Consider the following 26,039-nt stretch of genomic DNA (forward strand, 5'->3'; position numbering starts at 1 on the left):
GGGGCGCCGGGCACAGCACAGCACTCACGCGCGTTGGCTGTGAGCCGACCGGCCTGAGGATTCAGCTGGGCCTGGGCGGGCGAGATGGCTCCCCATGTCTGCCCAGCCGAAGCGAAGCCAGGGACGCTGGGGTGGGGTGGGGCGACTCCACGTTCGGACTTCCGTAACGCACCCGGAAAAAAGAGAGAGAGAGAGAGAGAATGTATGGGTGCATGGGGTCTTTCAGTGAATGCATGTGTTCATGCGTGTGTTTGTTTGGAGTGAGTGATGCTGAGTGTGTGTGCGCGTGCGTGTGTGAGTTGGGGGGGATGATTTGGAGGTGATATTCCTATTAAATAATGCATTTTAGACCCATAGATGTTCCTTTCCAATTTGTTTGCTATAATTGGCATGACATATTTCTTGCACTTTAAAATAAATTTAGCAGTTTCAAGTTTTGTGCTTCTTATTTTTTCCAGGAAACATATGTTCTTAAAAATCAAAGTTGGCATTTTTTGGGGGGAGGGGTGAAAGTAGCTCACCTTGCCTAGGGTGTAAAATAGTCTGGCCCTGGCCCTGGCGATCCCTTTCATTGGAGATGCCAAAGACTGGAGCTGGGCCCTTCAGCCGTGCCTCTACCACCATGCAATGGCCAAGTCCTCCAAAGAGTCCTCACCTAGAATAAGAATCTGGCTTCTCACATCTTAGAGTGGGAAAAACACCCCTGGATCAGTGGTTGCCAACCTTAGATCTCCATCATCCCCAATCCTGGCTATGCTGGCTGATCATTGGATTTATAGTCCAGCAACATCTGGGGACTCAGAATTGGGCACCATAATCCATATAGATGAGCAAAGCACCTGTACTGACCGGGTATCGCAATCGCAGTGAGAGACGGTGTGCGGGCGGAAATTAAATACCCCATAGTCGTATTTCAGGCCAGAGATCTGAATGTCACAGTGGTCGTGGTCCCGGCAGCATATGTCTGGGCCCTGGAAAGTCCCTGCAACAGAAGAAGCCAGGGTCAGTCCGAGGACCATTGCCATCGCCCAGATGGCACAAGATGTCTGCCCAAAGGCCGGATGTGGTTGTGGCAACGAGCGGTACAGCAACAGACAGCACCGGGGTGGGTGCGGGAATCCTCAGAGCTCAGCCTTCCATCTCTCTCCTGTCATACTTGCACGGCATCTACGCCTAAGGCAGGCAGCTGCCTATATTGGGCTAATGTTGCCCAGGAATTCCATGCAGGCTTCTTTTGTTCAACCTGCAAAGGATTGTGCCGTTAACTCATCATGTCATAACAGCATGAATACCAGAATCAAATAGGATTTCCCTCTGCTGTGGATCACACTTACTTAGCAGGAAGCACCATTTTGTTATAGGAAAGGATAATACATTTTTAACTGAAATTTAAAAATAAGTACCTGTCACCTGTCACAGAGTTTTCCCATGAAAAACTTGGCTGGTTCACTGTTGTGCTTATTTGATTGGGACTGAAATGCAGTTATGCATGACTGAAGGACAGGCGCTATATATAATGTTAAGGGCACTGAGGAATGTTGGAGTTGTAGGATTTTTTTTCTGACCAAACATTCATAGGATTGCGCCCTAAGTATGTCTAACCCTTTTTGAAGGCACCTAAACTCACGCCCAGCACCCAATCGAGTGTCAAAGTATTCCATGTGCCACGATGCATCATGTGAAGAAACCTTTTCAGTAGGCGGCATGCGGAACGGTTTGGATATTCTCCTGCAAGGGTGAGCGCAGAGCATTTAAGACGGTCACAACTTTTTAAAAAGAAAACCTTGCAAGATTGCTGTCCACCCTGGAGATACCTGGCACAGAAGCAGCATCTCCAGCGCAGAGGGCAACCCTTCCAAGCAAGATCTACTCAACCCCCTCTGGGAACTAAAACCGGCTGCTCCTTCACCCCAGCGATCCTCTCTGTAGGTGGGCTGTGTTGCCTCAGCGGGACAGGAAAAGCACTTTGCACATGGCCAGGCTCTTATTTGCACTCCAGGACTGCATGCTGGCATTTGAAAGAGATTCCAGAGCACAGCCTTGGCTTACCTTAACCCACTTTATGGGAACAGATAAAAGGAAGGACCCCTGAATTCACTTCCAGGTGATGGAACGATGGCCACCAATTTGGCTTTAAAAGGAGATTGCAGAAATGGCTACTACTCCTGTTGGCGATACGCTACCTCCACGATCCAGAGGTGACATGCCTCTGTCCAACAGTTGCTGGGGAACATGGGCAGGAGGTTGCTGTTGCACTCATGTCCTGACTCTGCATTTCCCATGGTCAGCTGGTTGGCCACTTTGTGAACAGAATCTGGACTAGATGTAAACTCGGCCTGATCCAGTATGGTGCCTCTTATGCCCCTTCACTGGGTCTGAACTGTGGGTTAGCTGTGGTTAACAAGCCATGTGTGCTTAGCGTGCCTGGATTCACACAACTTGACACTCCACGGTTCAGCTACAACCCACAGTTCAGTACAACCCACAATCAACTTTGTGTGAACCCTGTTTCTCTCTCACATAACACTGAGCGTTTGTGTTGCTCTTGTGCCCGATTGCCTCCTGCTATGGCCTTTGCTAGACCTACCTCTTAATCCGTGCGGCAGGAGGGGCGAGCCTGTGGTGCAGCTGCCGCAGGCTGTCGCTCTAATCCAGACGTCAGACGCAACGGGCTAAAGGAAAGCCCTGTCGCATCCGCCATTTTTTTTCCAGTTACAGGGGCGATGCGCATGAACGCTCGTGTGGTCAGGTAAGTTTTTTTTTTTAAAAAAAATCTGATTTTGCCACTCCCTGCTGCCCTGATCTCCCCCCTGCCCCGATCTCCCCCTGCCCCCGATGGGCACAGCACTCCTGGGGAGTGTTGTGGACCGTGCATGGCTTCTCCCAGCTACACGTGAGTAAGTGGCGTAGCCAGGAAAAGCTGTGGAACATGCTAGACCTTCTGCAGTCCCAGGCTCAGCCTGGGACTATGGAAATACCGGGCCCAAAGTGGTGCCCGTTACCCTGGGGCCAGGCAGGGTTGACCCCTGCATTATCTGGATGCACAGATAATGTGCTAAACCCTCGTCTAGCAAAGGCCTATGACGCTCACCCTCCCCTCCTCCTTACCCAGGTGAGAATAGTTGCTTGCTATGCTCCCCGCTCCACACCAAACTGTCCCCGGCATGGTCAGGCCGCGTTGAATGCGGTTGGTCTCTTGAGCCTCCTGCTCCTCCAGGGCGAGTGTCCGCCTGACCCCCAGATCCAAGTCCTCCCCCGTGTGTTCGGCTCCCCAGCAGGTATCTTTCTGCACCTCCAAAGTGTCCAGATAGTGCTGCAGCTCTGCCCCTGAGACGTCAAGTGCCTGTTGCTGCTTGTACGCCTCCAGGTACCAGTTGGTGTGGGCCGGCTCATCCCGCAAAGCACACGCCAGCAAGTGCCCTTGTGGGTCCCAGATACTCTGCACCAGCACCGGAGGCAGCCCACGGGGGCGCCGCCACAGGAAGCTCAACACCCGGCCACGGTCACGGCCACCTTTGGCAATGGTGTGGTGCGAGGTGGTATCCTTGCTCCATGAGCCGGAAGCGAGGGGCATCACCAGGGCATTCATCGCAAGCAGCAGGGCCCCAACGGATGCCATGGAAGCCAACATGTCCTCCCTGACAGCTGGCACAGAGGATGAGTGAGTGGTGCCTTTCCCTCTCACAGCAAAGCTTTTCACAAGGAAAGGGATTAGCCTCTGCGCCGATCATTGGCCGGTGATGTGTGGGCTGGAATTTTTCCTGGTGGGGGCGGTTGGAGGGAGGAGCAAACCAGGTTTGTGGTTGTAATTCACATACTGCTACAACACACCTGTGCTCTTTTCTTGTGTATGTTCTATGGCCTTTGCTAGACCTACCTGATAATCCGGGGGAGAGGAGGGGAGACCTGCGCAGTGCTCCTACGTGTGAGTAATTGCACGTAGCCGGGAAAAGCTGAGGAACCGGCTACATGCTCGCAGTTTCGGGAAAAACCGGGGCCAAAGGGTAGGCTAATATCCCAGGGGCAGGCAGGGTTGATCCCTGCCTGAGCCCGGGATCCCCTGTGTGTCATCTGAATGCACAGGGACAATCCCGGGTATCACCCCGGGATATAGCCTGGTCTAGCAAAGGCCTTTGTTTCTCAGTATCACATTCTATGACTTTTTTAGAAGCACACGCAGAGCAATGGAAGATTCTGGGAACTGAAGAGCACTAAAGCAGAAGAGTGTTAAATCCATGAAGCATCATGAACGCCAAGAAAAGTTCATTTGGAGTGATGGCTAACTTCCCATGACCCATCCTAGAATGGTTTCCTTCATCTTGGAAACTTTGGTGAATGCTCTCAACCTGGTGCCGTCCAGATGTTTTGGATTGCAATCCCAGCATTCCAGACCATTGGCCACGCTAGGTGGGACTGATTGGAATTGAAGTCCAAAACATTTGAAAGGTACACGATTGGGGAAGGCAGCTCTAGATGCTTTTGCGCATGACGTCGAAGCAAACAGAGCGCGGGAGACGGCATATTTTCTTTTATTAAAATGCAGACCTTGCAGAGCTAATAGCTGAATGGTGCCACGGACCCCCTGGGTGGGCTACATGAACCCCCTGGGGTCCGCACACCACCAATTGGGAACCACTGAAATAGATGATTGCATACCTGCTAAAGTCATCAATAAGGGTCAGAAAATACATGCTTCCTGCTTTAGTTGCTGTTTGAATTGGACCACACAGATCAGAGTGGACCAGTTGTAGTGGTTGTGTCGTATATCTCTCTGTTTTACAACTGAAGGCCTTGTTCCTTTTCCTTAAATGCAACATACACATTTCTCTGTATTGTTATTACACATCTTTATAGAAATGTTTCCTGCCAGATCTTTCTTTTCTAAGTCAAGTATGGACCCAACATTGCGATGAGCAGAACATCTATGCCACAGTTGCAAACAATCAGTAGATTCACAGCAGCTAATTGAATTTACTTGCTGTTGTACGTTATTCAGCACAAACACACCATCTCTCTCACTGGCTTTTGCATAGGTCTGTCCATCTGCAGTTATAGTACATAGTCCATTTTTATTAAATAACACATCAAAGCCTTTTTTGTTCAAACTGGACTCTCTTAATACATTGCCATCCATCTGTGGAACATACTTATTTATTTATTATTTATTTAAGCATTTTTATGCCACCATTCAGCCAAAAAAGGCTCTCACGGTGGCTTACAAAAGTATTTCTTGACAGTCCCTGCCCACAGGCTTACAATCTAAAAGACATGACACGAAAGGAAAGGGGATTGGGAGGGAGGAGGAGGGGGGAAAGGAAAGGAAATTCAGGCACTACAATCTTAGTTTCAAAGTTCAGCAGTGACAGTTGACAGTTGGTAGCAGGAGGGAGGGGGCTCTCAGCTGGAGCTGGGCCCAGGCACGATGGAGAGGTGCCTGGCTGCTGCTTCCTCCCCCACTGATGGCCTCTGCAGACACATTTGTCACATAGTCAACAAATTGCAGTTTGCCTTTGCAGCGTTCTTTTATCTGTACTGAACTTCCATCTGCTACAAATACCTGCCATTTGTCATTTTCATCAATGTTATATAAAAAAAAATCTTATCACTGGAAATATGAGTACTCGCTCCTCAGTCAACAATCCAACAATACTTTTGACTGGTCTGTGCAGCAGTAAAATGCTTATGTACTCTAGGTATACCCTGATATTTAGTTTGACTTGAATTGCTCCCTTTAAAATCATTCTTTCTCTGACTTTCTGGCTTTCCAGCCTTTTGTAAATTAACAGAACTCAGATTACTCTCTCTGCAGTCTCGCTTTAGATGGCCGTGCTGACCACATCCAAAGCATTCAATATACATCTTTCTCTCTGTGTGGCCATATGTAGATTTCTGCCGTGTCTTCTCCTGAACTCTGATACTTGATCCTGAAGCTTATGTAAAAGATTGCAATTCAAACTCATTTCTTGTTCTTTCTGCTTTTGTGAACCGCCCAGAGAGCTTCAGCTATTGGGTGGTATAAAAATGTAATAAATAAATAAATAAGATGACAGCACAGCATTAAAACTCAGATTTTCTTTGGTACTCATGGCTGAGATAAAAGGAGACCAAGAATGTGGTAAAGAAGTCAATAAAATTGATAATTTTTGCACCTCACCTATTTTATCTTCTAATGCTTCAACCATCTGTATCATATCCAACATCTCATCAAGGTGCCCCAAAGAACACTGACCATCTTTCAGATCTTTTCTATTGAGCTTTTTATAAAGCAATACTTTGTCTTAAAGTGAGAACCGACTGGCTAATCAATCTTGGGGCGGGGTGGGAGGTAATGGGAACAGAATGGGAAACAACCGTTGATTAGCGTGTCGTCCGAACTCAGCAACTCTGATGCTTTCGGTGCCTTCTGTAAACAGATTTTTTACTGGATCCGCTGCGGAGCGGAGTGGAGGCAGATCGAGCCGAAGTGGAGCAGACCCGATCCGAAAGTTGGGGGTCCGTGCACAGCCCTAGTATTCTGCTTTTAAATGAACAGTTTTAATGTGGTGTTTTAATCTTTTAATCTTTTTACTATTTTATTTCTTATGTTCTCTGCTTTGGAATCGATTTTAGATATGGAGCAGTATATAAATAGTGTAAATAAATCAAGAGCAGCTGGGTGTGCAGAAATCAGCAGGTGACGCTTTTGACAGCACGGCCAGCTACTAATTTCTGCTTGGCAAACTGCTGGAGCAAAAGGCAATGAATAGCTGGTAACTCTGTCCAATTCCTGATGGGCCACGTGCTTTTAATCTCAGTCACAGCCAGTTCCTTTCTCCCTTTCTTCCTAAACCTCTATAGAACTCCCTGGACTCTTGGTTATCAAGAGCCTTGAAGACCCTTTCTCTTCTTCCTTTCTTTCTTCCAGATGGAGGGCTGCCCATCAATTTTGTACAGCTATTCCATCTTTCCTTCCTGAACAGCTTTTTTCTCAAAAGAAAAAAGACAGAGGAAACAGTGTGCAGAAGCCATGAGTTACAAATGGAAGGTGACCCCCTCCCCCCTCAAACCCCACCCCCTCATTTTATGAATCAGGCATGTAGCACAAGAAATGTTTTTCCAAGAAGCCCCTAGTCTTTCTTTTTTCTCTGCCTAAGTAAACATGAGTGTTCCCCAAATTCCCTTGCCTTTTCCCAAGAGGCAGAACAGGTTGGGTTTGTTGTCCTGGGGGAGTCAATCAGAGCTAGTTAATTGGAGCCCAGCAGGAGCTGATGCTGAAGTCGAAGAGGGAAGAGGGGGCTGAGTTTTCCATGTGGGGTGACAGTCATTTATTCCCACCCACTGTTTGCTGGCAAGATAAAACTCAAGGCAACCCGCGATTATTAGCTTGACAGTTTGGACGCAGTAGCTGGAGGAAGAAGAAGAAGAGGGGAAATTGGGGCAGGGGGCATTTCAAGGCAAACTCTTAAAAGAAGAAACTTCACAACAGGGAACTGACTAATGACCTTGTTTGCCCCGGACTCAGGCAAGGGACTGTGTTGGTGAGTTCACTTTTGGCACCTGGGTGACTTTCACGCTTCCTGTCTGTGAATAAAATTGCCTCTTTCCACCGTCACTCTGCTCCTATGCTTTTAATAGCAACTTGGCTGGGAGAATTAAACCAGTGAAGCTTTTTCTCTGTCACTTTATCTCCAAAGCATTGTCCGTGCCAGGCTGCTGCTAAAATTGCAGGCACTGGGCTGGTAGGAAAGGAGTGGGAGGCTGGTGGCCTGCAGAAGAACAAAGCCCCCAGCTCATGAGACTATGGGCTTTTCTACATGAGGCTTTTAACCTGAACCTTTACTGGGGCTTCTGCTTCTGGATTCTTTGTGAGTTTAAGATTGACACCTTTACAGGTATTCCTCCACAGGTTTTCTTTTCTCTGCCTTTCTATATGTTCCATTACATAGACACTAGATGGCGCTGTGGTGTAGCAGAATTGTGCAAATACACAAGATTTCTACAACACCATTCAGAAAAAATACCATACTTTCCTTGTTAGAAAACACAACAACAGTGATAATGGTTTCAACGCATAGAAGAGGCCCTAGAAGATGATGATGTCATGTAAAGGACCCACAAATTACCATGAGTGAGGAATCATGTGCACACAATAAAAGCCTCTTGTAGAAAGGCTCTGTTAGCCCCTTCGTGGCTTTTGCAGAAACAGACTAACACAGCTATAGTTACCACATCTGGAATTTGGTAACTGTACCATGTGGAAAAATCTGCAAGGTTTTTTTAAAAAAAAATATATTTAAAGATGTGTAAACTGCCCTTCAGCCACAAGATTTTTTTGATGTTATGTCCATCCAAAAAAAAAGTTAATATAATTTCCCGTCATTGCAGTTAATGGCACTGCAATGATGGGAATTGCAGTCCAGCACATCTTGAGGATGCAAAGTTGGGGGAGGTGGCCATACATCAGTATGGGGGATTTTCTCTCCAGCACTGCCACCAGCTATGGGGGATTGCTCCTTCACTGGGCAATCCCAACTATGAGATTCCTTATTTTTAGTAAATGCTTACATCTCATGCCTTTTCTTGCCACTATCATCCAGTGAGCCTGCTTGCATCTGACGACTGAGCAACGTGGCTTCATTGACCCACATGTATTTATTTATTGCGTTTCTATACCGCCCAATAGCTGAAGCACGTTACAAATGGGGGCTTCTCATGGTAGGGGTTGACTACCCCAAATAACCTAAAACAAGCCATGGGTTATTTCAGGGCTGTTTAGCCCTCAATCAACCTTCAGACAACTCCTGTCTCCTGGGTTTGCATGACATAACAGGCCACGGCAAGTCAGGTGACCATGGTTGCCAGGAAAAAATAGCAGCCCTGGGTGCCTGGCACAACACGCCAGCCCCTGTGGGTAAATTAAGCCATGCTAGGCTCTCATGTCGTGTGAACCAAGTTGCAGAAGCAGGCCCTTTTTCTAGTATCACCAGTTCTCTTGGTATTCTTGGTATTAGAGGCTTAGGTGAAAGATGGGCACCAGCACCACAGACAAGAAGAACTATTACACGAGTTGGTTAATTAAAAGCTTACTTTGCACATACGGGGATACCAATATTTACCTTGGGGTTTTTAAAAGCCTGCTCAGTGAGAGTCCTTAAGGACTTAAGAGCTCTTACTATAAAGCTCTTAATGGTTTCTTTTACCTCAGTCCAAATTCCCTCAGCTTCCGCTTCCAGCTAAATACACTCACAACCAGGTCCAGCTTTTGGGTCCATTCTTCCTCTTGTTCCCAAAGCTCCTCCTGTCATATTTCTGGCTCCTCGGACCATTTATCTGGATTGTAATGCGTGCTTGTGTAACCTTCTTCTGGCAAGATCCCGGTATCACACGGTCACCTGATCATTACTTGAATAGCTGAATATTCAGGCCTTCTCTATTTACTTGGTCTTCACGTTTTCCTAGACCTTCCGTCACCCCACCCAGCAACCAGCAGCCCCTCTCCCTGACTGACTACCCACAGACTCCCTCACCCACTAACTGTCGGCTCATTTCCCAAGTGCTCTTTTCCACCTAGCCAGAAATCATCCCCCACCATCTCTCATGTATTTCACAGTGGCTGCTGCTGCCTCAGTCCAGGAAGAGAAAGAAATGGGAAGGAGTTGGACCAATTGAAAACTATATGTACCCTCCCGAGGACATGGCATAATGGGCTCAAGTGACAGGAAGCCAGATTCTGGCTGGACATCAGGAAAAATGCCCTGACTGTTAGAGCAGTATGACAATGGAACCCATGACCTAAAGAGGTCATGGGCTCTCCCACACTAGAAGCTTTCAAGAGGCAGCTGGACAACCATCTGTCAGGGATGCTTTAGGGTGGATTCCTGCATTGAGCCTTGTAGGCCCCTTCCAACTCTACTATTCTATGATTCCAAATTCTGCATGAAGAAAAAGAGAATCCTGCAAATGGGCCAATCTGTAATATGCAAATGAAGCAAATTCACTTCACTCCTTCTCTTTTGCCTAATTTATTCTGTACTTTTATGAATGAGCATAACTTATTCCGGTTTAGCCAGGCACGGGGGAGAGATCCCCCTTCCCTGCCACCTCCTGGAAACCTCAAAGTCTGGCCACCTGAGCCTTCCTTCAGTTGACACTAGCATATCTTTGCAGCCAGATGTTCTAAAATCGAACCCTTGGTAGCACACCGTGAGACATTTGCACGGCACTTTGAAGATAAAGGCGGTTGCTAGATGAGGACTTCGCCCGGTGCGAGGCCCGGGCTCCCTGCTGTGCATGCAGTCCTCCCTTGACCCGGGATAACCGGATCCGCTTGTGGCCCGGTTTTTCCGCAGCCCCGGGCTGAGCCTGGGCCTGTGGAAGGTCTAGCTACTTCCGTGGCTTTTCCCGGCTGCTCGTTTACTCGTGAGTAGCCAGGAGAAGCCGAGCGCTATGCCCATCGAGCCGGGGGGGGGGGAAATCACGGGGTGGGGAGATGGGGGCCGGGGGAAAGAGCGGACCTGGCAGGAGAGATGGGGTAGGGGAAGAGCGGAGCCAGGGTGGGGAGATCACAGACAGGGGGGTGCGGAGGGGGCATCAGACATGGCAGGCGGGTGATCGGGTGAGCATGGCAAGTGGGCTGGCAAGTGGGCAGGGGGGCATCAGACATGGCAGATGGGGGGGAAAGAAGAACGGGGCCAGGGCATGGCGAGCGGGGGGAGGACGGGCGAGCGAGTGAGCGGGCAGGGGGGGCATCAGACATTGTGGGGGGAAATCAGGGACAGGGGGAGTGGGGAACCCTTTATTTTTTAAAAAAACGACTTACTTTTCCATTGGTGCACTCCTGCGCACATGGCCCCTTTAAGATAAAAAAAAATGGAGGACGCAACGGGGCTTTCCCTTACCCCGTCGCATGTTATGTCTAGCTAGGGGCGACTCCCCACCGGATTATCAGGTAGGTCTAGCAAGGCCCAAAGTCACTCAGATTCGTCATGAATTGGCTTCCACGAATAATGAAGTTCCATGAGGAGAGGTGTCCAGAGTATCAACTAGTCCAGTTTTATTGGATGACTTTGAGTGATTGAGTCACGAAGATGCAGACAAGGTGCTTGACCAAGTCCGGTCAGCCAACTGTGTGCGAGCGTCTTTACACAAAGCAAAAATACCGCACCCTTTCCAGGGCTTCATCTTCCAGAATCCTCGCAGGATAACAATGGACACAATACACGTGTTTCCCCACCCTGCTTTTTCTTTTCTTTTTTGCCCATTTCCTGTATACAAAGCTGGTGTTTTATACTGAAACAATTCACATTTTGAAGTTGGTTTATATATGTATATACGTTTAAACATTTTAGAGGTATAAAATTTTAAATTTTAGAATTTTAAGAATTTTTACGTCTATAAAATATTTATAAACTGGATGCGCTACTAGTGGTCCTTTATTTATTTATTTATTTATTTATTTTTGTTTTTAGGAATAATTAATAAAATAATAATTTCAGTACTTCGCCCTTGTAGCTATAGAGTAGAGGTGAGGAAGCTCTTGTGGGGGGGGCGGAGGGGGGCTGCTGAATTCCAGTGGGAGGAGTCAAGGGCAAAGGGGTGGGTCCAAAATACAAAACGTTACCAGTATATTGTGACTGAAAGGTCGTCATGCCGGTAAGGAGGCCACTTGAACCTTTTAGAATCGGGGAAATACTGCACAAAAGCCAGGGGGAGGAAGAGGGTGGGGCCGAAGGAAGTGGGTGGGGCCTTTGGGGGAATCCAGGAGGGTCAGATTAGGACCCCAGGCCTGAGGTTCCCCACCCCTGCTCTAAAGGCTAGAAATGTGTGTGGGAGGGAATTTGTTGGCTGGCTTGTTTCAAATGAAAGTTGAAATACACGGACACATTTTCTGACTTCCTGTGGAGCTGTGCCATCCCCAGAGCCCTGTCCATACCCAGGAGGTGGTGCTGAGCTGGTCACTGCCACAAAATTGAAAAGCTGCATATTGGTACAGTTTGGACTGTCGTGAATAAAGCACACACACACATACACCATTCCGTCAGGCTTTTCCTTCAAATTATTGACAAGGCTGCTAAAATCTGCTTTCCGGTACTTGACACTTGGTTGGTTGCTGTTCCCCTTGGGCACCACCCAGCCAAAGCCCAGGAAGTCTCTTGCACTGCTGCGGCTGGCACAGCCCCGGAAGCCCCTCCATGCATTCATACAATTTGTGAAGAGCGTTGTGGGCACCCCCTTTAGAAGTTAAATCTCTTGGTGGGAGTGGTTATGACGGCAGATGCATCTCATCTCCATATACATATACCTTCTAATGCGCATCCATGAAGACTAAGGCCCCATAACGTTGGCTGCTTCATTTATTCTAAAGACTGCACCTGCCCATGACTTTTTGCAAAGGCTTTTTGCGAATTCTCTGCCACCCCCCATTCTTTTCGAATACCACAAAACCTCTGAGAGAAGAGGCTAACGCATGCGATGGGCACCAACCCAAGAGACAAGATGAACTATTACACAAATTGATTAATTAAAGGCTAATATTTGGTACATAAGGAAAACCAATATTTTCAAAAGACTGCATTGTGACAATTCGTAAGGACTTAAGAGATACTGCTGCTATTAAAAAATAAATAAATCTCTTAATGACTTCTTTTACCTCAGGCCAAATTCCCTAAACCTCCACCTCATCCTGGTCAAACACCTGGGTACACTCTTCCTCTGACTCCTAAAGATCAGCCATGCAGGGTCATCCCACTGGGAAGGAATTGCTGAATATCCAGGACTTCAAAATTTATTTTCTCCTCAGATTTCTCCTAGTCTTTCTATCATCCCACTGACAAACCAGTCACCTCTCCCTGACGATTCCCACAGTCTCCCTAAATCCTTAACTGCCAACCGTCTTTTCCCAAGTGCTGTTTTCCACGTAGCTAGAAAGAAACCCCAGGCCATCAAAACTGAATTTCCATGATCCAGATCCCATCTAAAAATATTACAACCTTTCTGAGAGCTCCGGCTATTGGGCGGTATAGAAATGTAATAAATAAATAAATAAATAAATAAATAAATATTCTCCTTCACAATATCACCAAGTGGCTACTAATGCAATAGGTCTCCATCACAGCAATAGCATGAGGCCTCAGGCCTACAGATACATTATAGTCTCTCAGGGGCGACTCAGAGTATTCACAGAACAACAACAGTTTTGTATGTGGCATTTCATCGGACAGGTGCAGCGTGTTTTCTGGCTTGGAAGCCAGAGGGAAAGGTGGGAGGCCAGAAAATGGGCAAGCAACCTTTTCTGGATGGGGGTTACACTCCCATTGATGGGTTACACTCCCTTTGAAGGATCAGGTGCGTAGCTTGGGAGTACTCCTAGATCCAACTTTGTCACTGGAAGCCCAGGTGGACTCCATGGCCCAGAGTACTTGGGGTCAGCTTTGGCTGATCTGCCATCTTCCCTGGACAGGGACAACCTAGCCACAGTAGTCCATGCGCTGGTAACTTCCTGATCAGACCTAATGTATTGAACGTACCCATTACCTTTTGGGGAGGGGGAGGGGGCCTTTAAAATCTGAAGTCCATTTAATTTAAAAAAAAGGATTAAAATGTTCACCATTACTTACAAATCCCATTAAACTACACAGATTACCTGGCTTGAGTCCAGGTAATCTGAAAGTCTGTATTCTCTCTTATGATCCTGCCCGTGCTTTGAGATCTTCTGGGGAATCCCTTCTTTCAGTCCCGCCATCTTCACAGGCGTGCTTGGTGGGAACATGGAAGAGGGCCTTCTCGGTGGCTGCTCCAGTGCTCTGGAACTCTTTTACCGAGGAAGCTGGCTCCCTCCTTGATGGACTTTGGGAAGCAGGCAAAAACTTCTTTGTTCAGACTTGTAAAATTGTCGTGTATTTTAAATGTTTAATGTTTTAATGTTGCAATTTCTTTCTTTTTTTAAATTAACTTTTGTATATTTCTTTTCATAGGTTTTCAAATGTATATGTTTTAAATTTTGTAAGGCTGCCTTCAGGCCCAGTTGGGGAAAAGGCGGGATACAAATAAATATAATAATAATAATAATAATAATAATAATAATAATAATAATAATAATAATAATAATAATAAAAATATATATATACATTCAACACAATGTTTTCCCTTATACACATAAAACCTCCCTGGATATATAATATTTGGCCTATACAGGCAAAAATAATTAATTAAAATTATGTGCCTATTCTTTCAAGTTTTTTTTCCTATTTTAAAAACACAAATCCTGTATAAAGTTGCAATAAATATCCTGGCATTGTTGTGTGTTTTTTACCTTTTTTAAAGTGGATGGAAGTTTATGTATTTTATTTTTATATTTAGCTTGAACTCATTTTTCCTGGTGATAAAAAAAATCTGCTACCGTACGCTTTAGTGCTTGCTGCCCCTGTCCATATCAGTCTTGCCGAAGCCACGCTTACATTGGAATACACCCAGAAGTCTAAATATTTCTTTTTTAAAGTGATACCAAACAGTCAAATTTCATCAGACACATTATTTCAGCCTCACAAAACTTGGCACCCTCCAGATGTGCTGGACCACAACACCCATCATCCCCTTCCCGATTAGACTATAGCAATGCACTCTACATGGGGCTGCCCTTGAAGATGACCCGGACGTTACAGCTAGTGCAAAATGCAGCAGCTAGACTGCTCACCGTAACATCTTATAAAGTCCATCTAATACAGGTCTTAAAAGAATTGCATTGGCTGCCTATACACTTCTGAACAGAATTCAAGATGCTGGCAATGGCATTTAAAGCCCTAAATGGCTTGGGACCTCTGTCCTTGAGGGAGTGTCTCTCCCTATATGTGCCTGCCCGAGATTTGAGATCTGTTGGAGGAGCCCTCCTCTGTGTCCCACCAATGCAAGACATACATTATGGTGGGACATGGGAGAGGGCTTTCTCTGTGGTGGCACCCCGGTTGTGGAACACCCTCCCCTTGGAGGCCCGACTGGCACCGACGCTGGCTTCATTTTGGCACCAAGTTAAAACATGGCTTTTTATCAAGGCATTTGATGGCTAAATTCTACATAGTTGAACATCATCTTAATTGTTTTTCATTGTTTCTATTGCTTTTAAAAATTTCTACTGGTTTTAATTTGTTAATACATTAATTGAATATATTAATTGAATACGTTTTTAGCTGTATATATTATTTATTGTTTTACATTGTTCTGATTATGTCTGTATGCCGCCCTGAGATCCCGGTGATGTAGGGTGGGATACAAAAGTTTTAATAAATAAATAAAAAAAAATTAAAAAATGGAAAACAAGGCTATCAGTGGCTGCCAGTTGAGTGGGAGGATGCTATTTCATTCATGTCCTGCTTTGGACTGGTCCTCTAACGTGGGAATAGAATGGTAGGCTCAATAGGCCTTTGGTCTCATCCAGCCTCTCCTTATGTTCCTATATTCTCTTGAATACAGAATGCTCCACCTGTTGGTTTTCTTCCTCTTGGCCCCTGCTGATTTCCTTCTTGTTGTACAGCTTTTAAAGGGCCTGTGTGAAGATCCCCCATCTTCTGCCTCAATGGCAGATTGAAAAGCACAGAAGGGATTTCTGGGTAGCAATCCTGCACCCTTACCTGCCTGCCACCTGAGTGTCACCTGAGGCTCGCACGGATATTTCCAGCCAACACAAACCACTCCTAGACTGATATCCTTATCAGTGCCTTATCTCCCGAAGCTCCACATCACCAGGCTGTTGAGCACAGAGCAACGTTCCCTGCAGTGGGACAGAGAAAGAAGGAAATCTCTGCAGGAGCAAACAAAACAAAGAAGCAAATAAATAAACCCAGCAAGGGTTCCTGACTCCCAACTAGGGATGTGCAATGCTTGGAATTCTGTTCTGTTTATGCCCAGTGTTGCGCAATGTATCCATTTGGATAAGCGGCGGCATTCGTATTTCTTGGTACATGTTAAAAAAGGGTTTCTCCCATCCCCAGTTCCCCTCATTTGCACAAATTAGTATTGTTGTTTCATTTTTTAGATTCAATGATTTTCATGAATTGGATCTCTTTTTCTCTCTCCTTTTTTCCCCAGATTTTTAAATGTGTGCCAACGAAGTCATAATTTTATAAAACGTTTTTATTGGGGGCCTTGAACAAGAGTGCACTTGTGCAAGTTTTCCTGTCTGCTAAGTAGCTAAAAAGCATCATTATTCAGTCAGCCCTTCTTCCCTCTATTTCATTCTTCTAAATTGTATGTTATAGATCCACAATACTGCTCTGTGTATCTGAAAGCCTGCACATTCTCTGACTTACGCTTTTAAATTCCTTAGCAATCTGATGTGGGGGGGAGGCAATTTCGCTTGGGAAACATTGAAATGGAGAATGGAATTGACAAGATTTTTGAGAAGTGCAGAATAGGGCTCTGCTGCACTAAACAAGGAAGTGTTTGGAGAGGATGAAACTGACAGAGATATTTACAAGGGGAATATGCCTCTGTGGGGCCACACAGTGGACAGGTGCTTAAGAACACCTATAAAAATATTTTTTAAAAAATATGACCCCATTTGCGCAAATTTAAAGACCTGAAAAAATTAATCACATTTGCGCAAATTGCCGCCATAAAAAAAATTCAAAATACAGAGCAAATCAAGGCCAGTGGGGGAAATGGAACAAAATCTACTACAGCCAAATCATTAAAATCCATCAAGATTTCACTCCAAAACAGAATTCTCATACAGCCCTGCTCCCAGCTGCCAAGCCATAGCAACAATGAAAAAGCTCTTTCTCCCTAAATTAGGCGTCCGAAAAAGAATACTTGGGTGAAAACAAGGATTGGATTTTTGTGTGAAAGGACCTAAGGATAGACAAACCGCTGTTTCTGTCTGTGGCAGTTCATCCTACTTCCACATCAATATGTTGGAGAGCTACAAAACCCGAAGGATAACTGCATTCTGATACGTCTGTTACCGTATTTCTTCGATTCTAAGATGCCATCGATTGTAAGATGCACACTAATTTCAGTACCACCAACAGAAAAAAAGCTTTGATTCTAAGAAACAATAAACGCACCTGCGATTCTAAGACGTAACCCTTTTTTAGAGATGTTTATATGGGGGGGGGGGAGTGTGTCTTAGAATCAAAGAAATACGGTAGTCCAAGAAGTCCAAGTCAGGTCACTTCACTTAAAAATACAGAGTGAAGCCAATACTCAACTCAAGGATCCCTAAAATGAAAGCTTTTGACCTTGGTTCTGGTACTGGTCATAAATTCCTGCTAAGAGGCACCCTGCTTCTTAATGCTTAGTCAGTGTACGAATGTCATCAGACAAGCATTTTATCGCACACTTGTTAATGACCAGTCACGGTTTCTTGCAGGTCCTTTTGACATCTTCCACACCTTCTGTTCTTCTTTCTGTGACAAAATAAAGGAAAGGAACCTCTTGTGCAAGCACTGAGTCATTACTAACTCTTGGAGGGACGCCAGCTTTCGCTGACTTTTTTCGGCAGGCCTTAAAAAGCGGGGTGGTTTGCTTTTGCCTTCTCCGGCCATGATTACCTTTCCCCCAGCTAGCTGGGTACTCATTTTACCGACCTCAGGAGGATGGAAGGCTGAGTCGACCTGAGCCGGCTGCCTGAAACCAGCTTCCGCTGGGATCGAACTCAGGCTGTTGGGAGAGTTTCAGCTGCAGAAACTGCTGCTTTACCGCTCTGCGCCATACAAGGCCATTAAATATGACTTTTTTTTTAGAAGCAAAACTTGCCGCAATCTCCTGCTGTGTGCAGGAAAAGCAGTGTGATAAAAATGCCCACGTGGTCATTGTTTACTTCTTCTTCCTTCTCCATGCGAGAAAGAGAAAGTATTGTTGGAGAGAAGTGGGGCAGAGAAGTGATGGTAAAGAACCACAATTTCCCCCCTTCTGATAATCCTCCAGGTCTGCCTGCCTGAGCCATTCCTTTGCACCTCTTGGGGAAATCTCAAGGTTCTAGAAACAATAAAAGTAAACCCTGCATTCCTGCCCATCTCTATGAGATACCTTAGCATAGCTTCATTTTTAGCACAATACACTTTCTATCAGTATTCAGGAGGCAGGGTTCATTTTGGGGTGCAAAGTGAATCCCCCCATTGTAGCTGTATCAGTAAGGCATCACAAAAACAAAGTGTTGTATGTGACACAGCAGCATTGAGGTAGTCTTTTACTTATGGGGAAACATGAATTGAGTTGACCCAAACTACAAATGACCAGGTAGTGGCACAGTGAGGTCATTTCAGACGTTGTGCCTAATCGTCTTACGGGGTCTTATGGAGATTTTTTTTTTCCTCCCTAGCACTGTCACCACTTACAGGAAACTGCTCCTTCACTGGGAAATCCCACCTATAGTGTTTCTTATTTTTTAGTGTTGTGCTGAAAATGCCTCCCACATTCTTTTCAGCCATTCTGATTTAATTTGATAAAAACAAAATTGCTCTCGGGAAGAGGGGTGGATTCAAAGGAGAAGAAATTTCAAAGAAATTCTCATGCTTTCGGCTCAGGGTTCTTGTGCTTACCTTACTGAGTAGTGTGCACAAGTGCCCTTCTTTCATGGTACAACCTTCTCTCTGGCACCGTTCAGCTTCCTCAGCTTCCCACACTTCAGGTAGTTTTAATATAGTGGCCACCTTCCCTCTCTTCCCCCACAATGCTCCGGAAGGAGCATACCTGCTAGGTATGGGACATTGTGAAGAATATAAAATGGGGGGGGGGGCAGGCTGCTAACACAATTACTGCTGTTGTGGCTTTCCTCCCCCACTCCTCCACCCCCACAAAAACCCTTAGGAAAGGAGTAGTAAGCTGTGCTAAAACACCTGCCATTGGTGGGCCCTACTTGTGAGAAACTGTAAGAAAAATTCTCCCCCCTCCCCTAGAGAAATCTGGTGAAATTGTCCTCCTGATTTCTCTGCCCACAAGTAGGGTGGAGAATTTTGAGAGGCCATTTGTGCACAGCTCTATTATTTTTCAGCAAATGGTTATCTTTCAGAGCTGAAGGAACTCTCTGCCATTGTAACTCAAGAGTTCCAAAAACTGGCTCTTTTCCGCTGCCACCAATTCTCTCAGTATACTTTGAAACCGCCTTGTAGTTTGATTTAAGAAGCTTGGGTATGAGATGGGCACCCGCACTAGAGAAAAGATGAACGATTACACAAGTTGCTTTATTAAATGGATATTTTGTATGTAAGGGAATACCAATATTTACCCCAGGGATTTTCAAAAGACAGCTTAAGGACAATTCTTAAGGACTTAAGAGAGACTGTTACTACTACAAATCTCTTAATGGTTTCTTTTACCTCAGGCACAATTGCCTAAACTACCACTTCAACAAAACACACTCAAACAATCTAGCTCTTTGGCACACTCTTCCTCTGATTCCTTAAGCTCATCCTGATGTATTTCTGGCTCCTTAGACAGTTTATCTGAACATAAGAACATCGGAAGAGCCCTGTTGGATCAGACCAAGGGTCCATCTAGTCCAGCACTCTGTTCACACAGTGGCCAACCAGCCATCGGCCAGGGACCAACAAAGCAGGACATGGTGCAACAGCACCCTCTCACCCATGTTCCCCAACAACTGGTGCACATGGACTTGCTGCCTCAGATGCTGGAGGTAGTACAAAACCATCAGGGCTAGTAGCCATGGATAGCCTTCTCCAGACATTTATCCAACCCCCTTTTAAAGCCATCCAAATGGGTGGCCATCGCCACATCTTGTGGTTGTGAGTTCCGTAATTTAGCTCTGCGCTGTGTGAAGAAGTCCTTCCTTTTCTTTGTCCTGAAACTCCCACCAATCAGCTTCACGGGATGATCCCGTTTGGGTTCGAATATTTTATTTATTTATTTATATTATGAGAGCAGAGTGTTTTATCATGTGTTGTAAAAATAGAGGGACATATTGTGAAGTTACCTGAATCTATTGTGTGTTGCCTGAAGAGCAGATCCTAGGAATCGGCTGTAAACTGGGCAGGTCAACCCACACACCCCTTTATTACTCATGCCCCCCAACCCTGTGTAAATGGACTTTGTCCCAAAGGGAGTCATGGAAAAAATGGAGGGTTTCAGTTGTGGGTGGAAAGGCAGCATCTGGAAACTAGTTCTACCCACTGAGAAACAGAGGAATAGATCTGGTATACAAATAGCTCAGAGGCCAGATCTATCTATCTTGGTAGACCTAGTGCCCACATCTTATCACTCTGGTAGACCTTTTCTTTGATGCTATCAGGGCTGCTTAAAAAAATGTGCATCCACATGCTGAAGGTACAGCTGAAGGGGAAATATGCAATTCCAAAAGAACGTTGCTGTAATTCAAAAGTCAAACCATGCAAAAATTGTGGAGAATGTGGAAAGGGAGACATTTTTTTCCTTCTGTCATAATGCTACCCAGATGAGGTCATCCCATGAAGCTGATTGGTGGGAGATTCAGAACAGATAGAAAGAAGGAAGGAAGGAAGGAAGGAAGGACGTCTTCTCACAGCAAATAGCTAAATCGTGGAATTCGCTACCACAGGATGTGGTGACGGCCACCAATTTGGAATGGTTAGACAAATTCCTGGAAGAGAAGACTATCTGTGGCTTCTAGTCCTGATGACTCTATGGTCCAATTTCAGATGCAGTGAGCCTATGTACATCAGTTGCTGGAACATGGGCGGGAGGTTGCTGTTGTACTCATATCCTCCGTGTGGGTTTCTCATTGGCATCTGTTGGCCATTGCTTGAACATAAAGCTTGACTAGATGGACCCTTGGTCTGATCCAGCCTCAGGGCTCTTCTTATGTTCTTTGTATTCTTAGCTGATGTAAAAAGTGGCCGATAAAAATGTGAAAAGTGAGTAGTGATTTAGCGACTAGCTTCAGAGATTACTTCCCTGCACCTGATCCTGAAAACTCATGGAGAAGGAATCCTTTTGAACGTGGTGATGTACAACTAACAACTCTATCTGCGGAAGAGCAAGATGCACTTGTTGATGTGACTTGTGATGGTTCACTAAAATCATTTTTCAAAGAATATAGACTGGACCAATTCTGGGTGAAGGTTTTTCCTGATTATAAGAAGTTAGGTGAAAAAGCTTTGAAACATCTAGTTCCCTTTTGTTCCACATATCTTTGTGAACAAACATTTGCGACATTTTGTTATATGAAGAACAAGCATAGAAATCAGCTCGATGTTGATCCAGATTTGAGATTAAAAGTAGGAAATATTGAACCGGATGTGGAAGGGATTGTTCGAGACAAAAAGAGGCATGATTTCTCCCATCACATTTAGGTTTAGTAACTGCTAGACATGTCATAATTTGTTCAATTGTAAACTAGACGTCAGTAAAATTAAATTCGTCTTTATATTTCTAACTAAATCATTGTCATTTTTGTGTGGTAATATAACAAATATCACAAATTTTATGGTCTGTTTTTTAGTATACATAAAATCCTTTGCTTATTAGGGGCTACCCCTTCTTTTCTCCAAAAAATTGCTTCGCACAGGTAACTAGCATAGAGATAACATTTTTTTTCAAAAGTAGGGGGTCTGTGGCTTGGCATTTGAAAAACAAGGGGTCCGCAGTATTTAGCTAATTGGAAACTACTGGTCTGTTTGCTTAAGGAAAAGCACCATACTCTGCAGGATGTGGCAGCTGTGACTAACAAATTTAATCAAAATATGAAAGTCTGCCAAAGAGATAAGGGGGGGGGGGACGTATGTCCAGTGCTGTTCAAGATTTTTTGAAAGAACAAGGCACTGAGCATAAGAGAACAACACCCTTTTTTCCAGAACATAATGGGACAAGTGAGAGATTTAATAAACCAAATATGCTAATGACTAGATGTTTACTTTTGGATTCTAATCTTCCCAACAAATATTGGGGAGAAGCTGTGATGACTGCAACTTATTTGCATAATAGATTGCCCACTAAAGCAACTGGCCAGACACCCTTTGTACTTTGGTATTTGAGAAAACCCAACATGGGGCCTATCAGGATGTTTGGATGTAAGGTTTATGCTCATTTACCAAAAGAGAAGAGATGATAGTTTGATGATAGGACAGAAGAAGGGATTCTGGTTGGGTATGAACTTGGAACTTGAGGTTACAGAATTTTAAATCCTATTACAGGCAAAGTTACAGTGAAGAGTGTTGTCTATTTTGATGAAAGAGAAATACCGTATTTCTTCGATTCTAAGACACACATTTTTTCCATATAAACACCTCTAAAAACGGGGTGCATCTTAGAATCACGGGTGCGTTTATTATTTCTTAGAATCAAAGCTTTTTTTTCTGTTGGTGGTACTGAAATTGGTGTGCCTCTTACAATCAATGGCGTCTTACAATCGAAGAAATACGTTAGTCAATTCAATAGGCAATTCTGAGTCAGACAAGAGATATTGATCTGGTTCGTTTACCAATAGATATGGATGTTGAAAGTAAAGTACAAATTAAAGAACTACAACCCTCTGTAGAGTGAGAAGGAAAGTTCAGGCAATAGAGGAAAGTTCAGAGCTAAAAGTTGATATACCAGCAGATGGCACTACTGAACAGGAACCTAGATGATCAGTTCGAGCTAATAAAGGCATGCCACCCGTAGGATTGTCCTATCTTGCAAGAATGGCAGAAGTGCATGAGAAGTGCAACTTGGGGAGAAGTTGAGGACATACCACCAGAGGAAGCATGTAAATGGAAGGAAGTGATGCAACAAGAGATGAATGCATTTCATCAGAATAAGATAACGAGAAGAGGACCTAATACACGGCTGATAATCAACAAGCTCAGTGATGAAATAATTATGTTTACTGTGATTGAAAGCTTATGATCAAGTGCTTAGGAATCATTAAAGGGATGGTGGCCTTAGCTAGACCTAAGGTTTATCCCGAGATCGCCCTGGGGTCATCCCTGTGCATCTAAATGACACACAGGGGATCCCGGGAACAGGCTGGGACGACCATGGGATAAACCTTAGGTCTAGCTAAGGCCTATATCACCAACTGAAATACAATAATACGATAATATTTGAATACCGAGCACAAATATAGTCAAACCAATCAAACAGACTTTGAAAATTGACACAGGATACAGTTGTAAGTGATCAGTTTTAACAAGCAGTTGCTAATGTTTGAAACATAGTTCAGTTTGAACATGCAATTGCTAATCTTTCAGTCATAAACAGTATACAGTTGCTTATATTCAAATCCAGATGTCAGTTGCTTATATGCAAATCTTAATATATTTCAGTCATGTATACAGTTGCTTATATACAAATTTATTTATTTATTTATTTATTTAGAACCTCACAGCACATGTGCCATGGGGTTGAGCAGAAATACGTTCCCAATGCTAGTTTGAACTTGGCCCTGCTGTTTATCCTTTCCTTGCCTATTTCTGCAAATCAAACTGCTGTTCCAGGCAAAGGAGCAAACCCTTTGGCAACTCCGGGAAAGCTGTTCTAGTTACTCTCTAGTTACTCTCACAATGTCTGCAGAAATTGTTGGACATTTTGGTGCCTGCAGCAGAAAACTGAGTTGGCAGCTCTCACTAATTAAGAAGGGGCACAGCCCATCAGGGAGTGCTGCATACATGGCCTGCCATGTGACCAGCTTACTGGTTGTTTTATATTTTGATTGGTTTTTGTGGTTTTAATTTTTATAAACCGCCCAGAGAGCTTTGGCTATTGGGTGGTATAAAAATGCAATAAATAAATACATAAAGTCACAAGCACACAGAGAGAAATGATTGTTGCTGGTCATTCGCTGCCCCCTGGTGTTTTGAGTATGATCATCTGTGCATTTCTTGTCCACCTTGGAGTAGGACACCCTTCTTCAACCTGGTGCCCTCCAGATGTGTTGGACTGCAGTACTCAACATTCCTAGTCAGCATAATGTTATAATAAAAGTATCACAACAATACGGATCTTGAAATTTTGCTTATAAGTCAACATGGCTACCTTTGCTATTTTTGCTGCTCTTTTTCAAAGCGCTTTTAAATCTGGTCATTCTAGTATAGCTCCTGCAGCTTTAACTATTGTGATGAAGAGGGAATTTCACCAGGTTCTCCATATATACAAATGACCCCTGCTGAAATTTCCTTTTCTATGCAACTGTTAAAGATACAGGAACTCTGTCCTCCTTTTCATATGGTCATGCTATGGGAAGGGTCATGCCAGGAGAGGCGCTCCATCAGCCCGAGTTGTCCAGAGCCATGCCCAGTACCCCCTGGGAGTCCAATGCCCAGGGCCCCCTGGGAGACCCTGCTCAATCCACACATGTATTAATACCATTTAAGAAGAGTCCTTTTAACGGTGAATTGAAATGTTTCAAGAGCACCAAAACGCTAATAAAGAGACATACTCTGCTTTGTGTACCATGCCATGCTGGCTGCAAACAGAGGCATTCCCCCTCTTTTCCCTCTCTCCCTTGGCAAGTCTGGGGCGGGTGCTTCCCATTTAAAGGGGCTGCGCTCATCTGGATCCTGCTGGTCTGGGCGCCTGTGCTGAGCAGTGGCTGCGGCCAGGCAGAGGAACTGAGCTGAGGAGCAGAGAATGAAAAAGGGGCCGTACTGCGCACAGGCCCTTTAAATGGGAAGCACCCGCCGCAGGCTTGCCGAGGGAGAGATGTTTTGCAGCCGGCGTGGTGGGGCACACCAAGTAGGGTATGTCTTTTCATTAGTGTTTTGGTGCTTTTGAAACATTTCAATTCACCATTAAAAGGACTCTTCTTAAACGGTATTAATACGTGTGTGGATTCTTCCCCTAGATGGCTTGGGACCAAACTACCTTCTCCCATAAAAAGGTCCCTTGGTTTTAAGACCTTTTGGAGAGGCATTTCTTGGAAAAGACCACCTCGAGTGCCCCCCTGCCGCCCCTTTGCCTCTTAGCGCCCCCTGCTGCCCCCTTGCCTCTTAACGCCCCCCTGTGCAATCCTATCCCCGCAAGGGGTTGGTACCCCCCACTTTGGGAACCACTGTTTTATACTGTTTATCTGTCTGTATGCTGCCCTGAGATCCCAGTGATTCAAATGTTTTAATAATAATAATAAAAAAATAAGGCAAGTAGGAACAACTCAAACTTTAAGCCACAGTTCACTGTAAAAAGTGTTGTTACTGTTGCTAGAACAACATCAGTTGCTTGTCCCAGTTCCTTCAGTCTCTGTTGTGGAGGTTCCCTCTACCTCTAACGGAAGGGGCTGCTTTTTCTGTTTCTTTCTCTTCTTCACCACACTGTTGGTTTCCTGAATGTCCTTCTTAGCTCTCCTCCTTCGCTCTCCAGCTGCCTCCTCCTTTTCTCTAGGGTCAACTACCTTCTCTTTCCAGCTGGCCTTTTATTCCCTCCTCCTCTGTCCCATGCCTCTCCCGCTTTACACATTCCAAGGCCCTTTGACGCACATGTTTGCTTTGTCTCGCCATCAAATCTGCTCCTCTGGGCAAGAAACGAAACTGTTTAGAGGCCTGGGAAATGAAAGTAGGGAGCAAGAAAAGGTAAAGGTCTTTGCATTTCCTTGTTGCGATCTACCAGGCTCAGCTGTCGGAATGTTCTCTCCTGTCTCCGTCTCTGCCATGAATCTCTACGACACTGAAGCAAGGCGGCTGGATAAGTTCATCTATGACTATCTCCAACCCAACCAGGCCTTCCTGTGGCAGGTGCGCAAGGCCATCGACATCATCTGTGAGTTCCTGAAGAGAACGTGCTTCACAGACGCAACTTGCTCGATAGTTCCCCGACCCCAGGTGCTGAAGGTGGTTAAGGTAAGGATCAGGGCCCTCCAGGTACTGGAAGGATGGTGGGGGGATTCAAAGGGTGAGCAGTGCAGTTGGGGAAGGTGTACATTTGTAATGAACAACAGTATCTGGTACCGTCAAGATTTACCAACTTCATGTAAAAACTAACAGAAATCACGGGCCAGAAAAAAGTATGCTTTTGAATGATGCACCAACATGCACCATGTTAAGGAACACAAGAAGAGCTGTGCTGGATCAGACCAAAGGTCCATGTAGTCTAGCACCTCGCTTTTCACAGTGGCCAGCTGGATGTCTAGGGGCAGTCCACAAGCAGGACATACGCCACAGCCC

At 45.1% G+C, this 26,039-nt stretch overlaps 3 protein-coding genes across 3 annotated transcripts in view; 1 reads left to right on the top strand and 2 right to left on the bottom strand.

Annotated features, from left to right (window-relative positions):
- Positions 1-3,178, bottom strand: part of LOC134410778 (phospholipase A2 isozymes PA3A/PA3B/PA5-like) — a 30,324-nt gene extending 27,146 nt beyond the window's left edge. Inside the window, exons 1-2 of the mRNA XM_063144300.1 lie at positions 3,109-3,178; positions 850-982 (exon numbers count right to left, since the gene is read on the bottom strand). Coding sequence (XP_063000370.1) covers positions 850-982; positions 3,109-3,166 — 191 coding nt within the window. The 5' untranslated portion in view covers positions 3,167-3,178. The remainder of the gene's footprint in view (positions 1-849; positions 983-3,108) is intronic.
- DERL3 (derlin 3) overlaps positions 1-26,039 on the bottom strand; it is a 257,501-nt gene that overhangs the window by 44,287 nt on the left and 187,175 nt on the right. The gene's annotated exons all lie outside the window — the stretch shown is intronic.
- OAS3 (2'-5'-oligoadenylate synthetase 3) overlaps positions 25,493-26,039 on the top strand; it is a 60,905-nt gene continuing 60,358 nt past the window's right edge. Inside the window, exon 1 of the mRNA XM_063144301.1 lies at positions 25,493-25,715. Coding sequence (XP_063000371.1) covers positions 25,500-25,715 — 216 coding nt within the window. The 5' untranslated portion in view covers positions 25,493-25,499. The remainder of the gene's footprint in view (positions 25,716-26,039) is intronic.

This window comes from Elgaria multicarinata, chromosome 18, assembly GCF_023053635.1.
Source record: "Elgaria multicarinata webbii isolate HBS135686 ecotype San Diego chromosome 18, rElgMul1.1.pri, whole genome shotgun sequence".
Taxonomy (NCBI): Eukaryota; Metazoa; Chordata; class Lepidosauria; order Squamata; family Anguidae; genus Elgaria; species Elgaria multicarinata.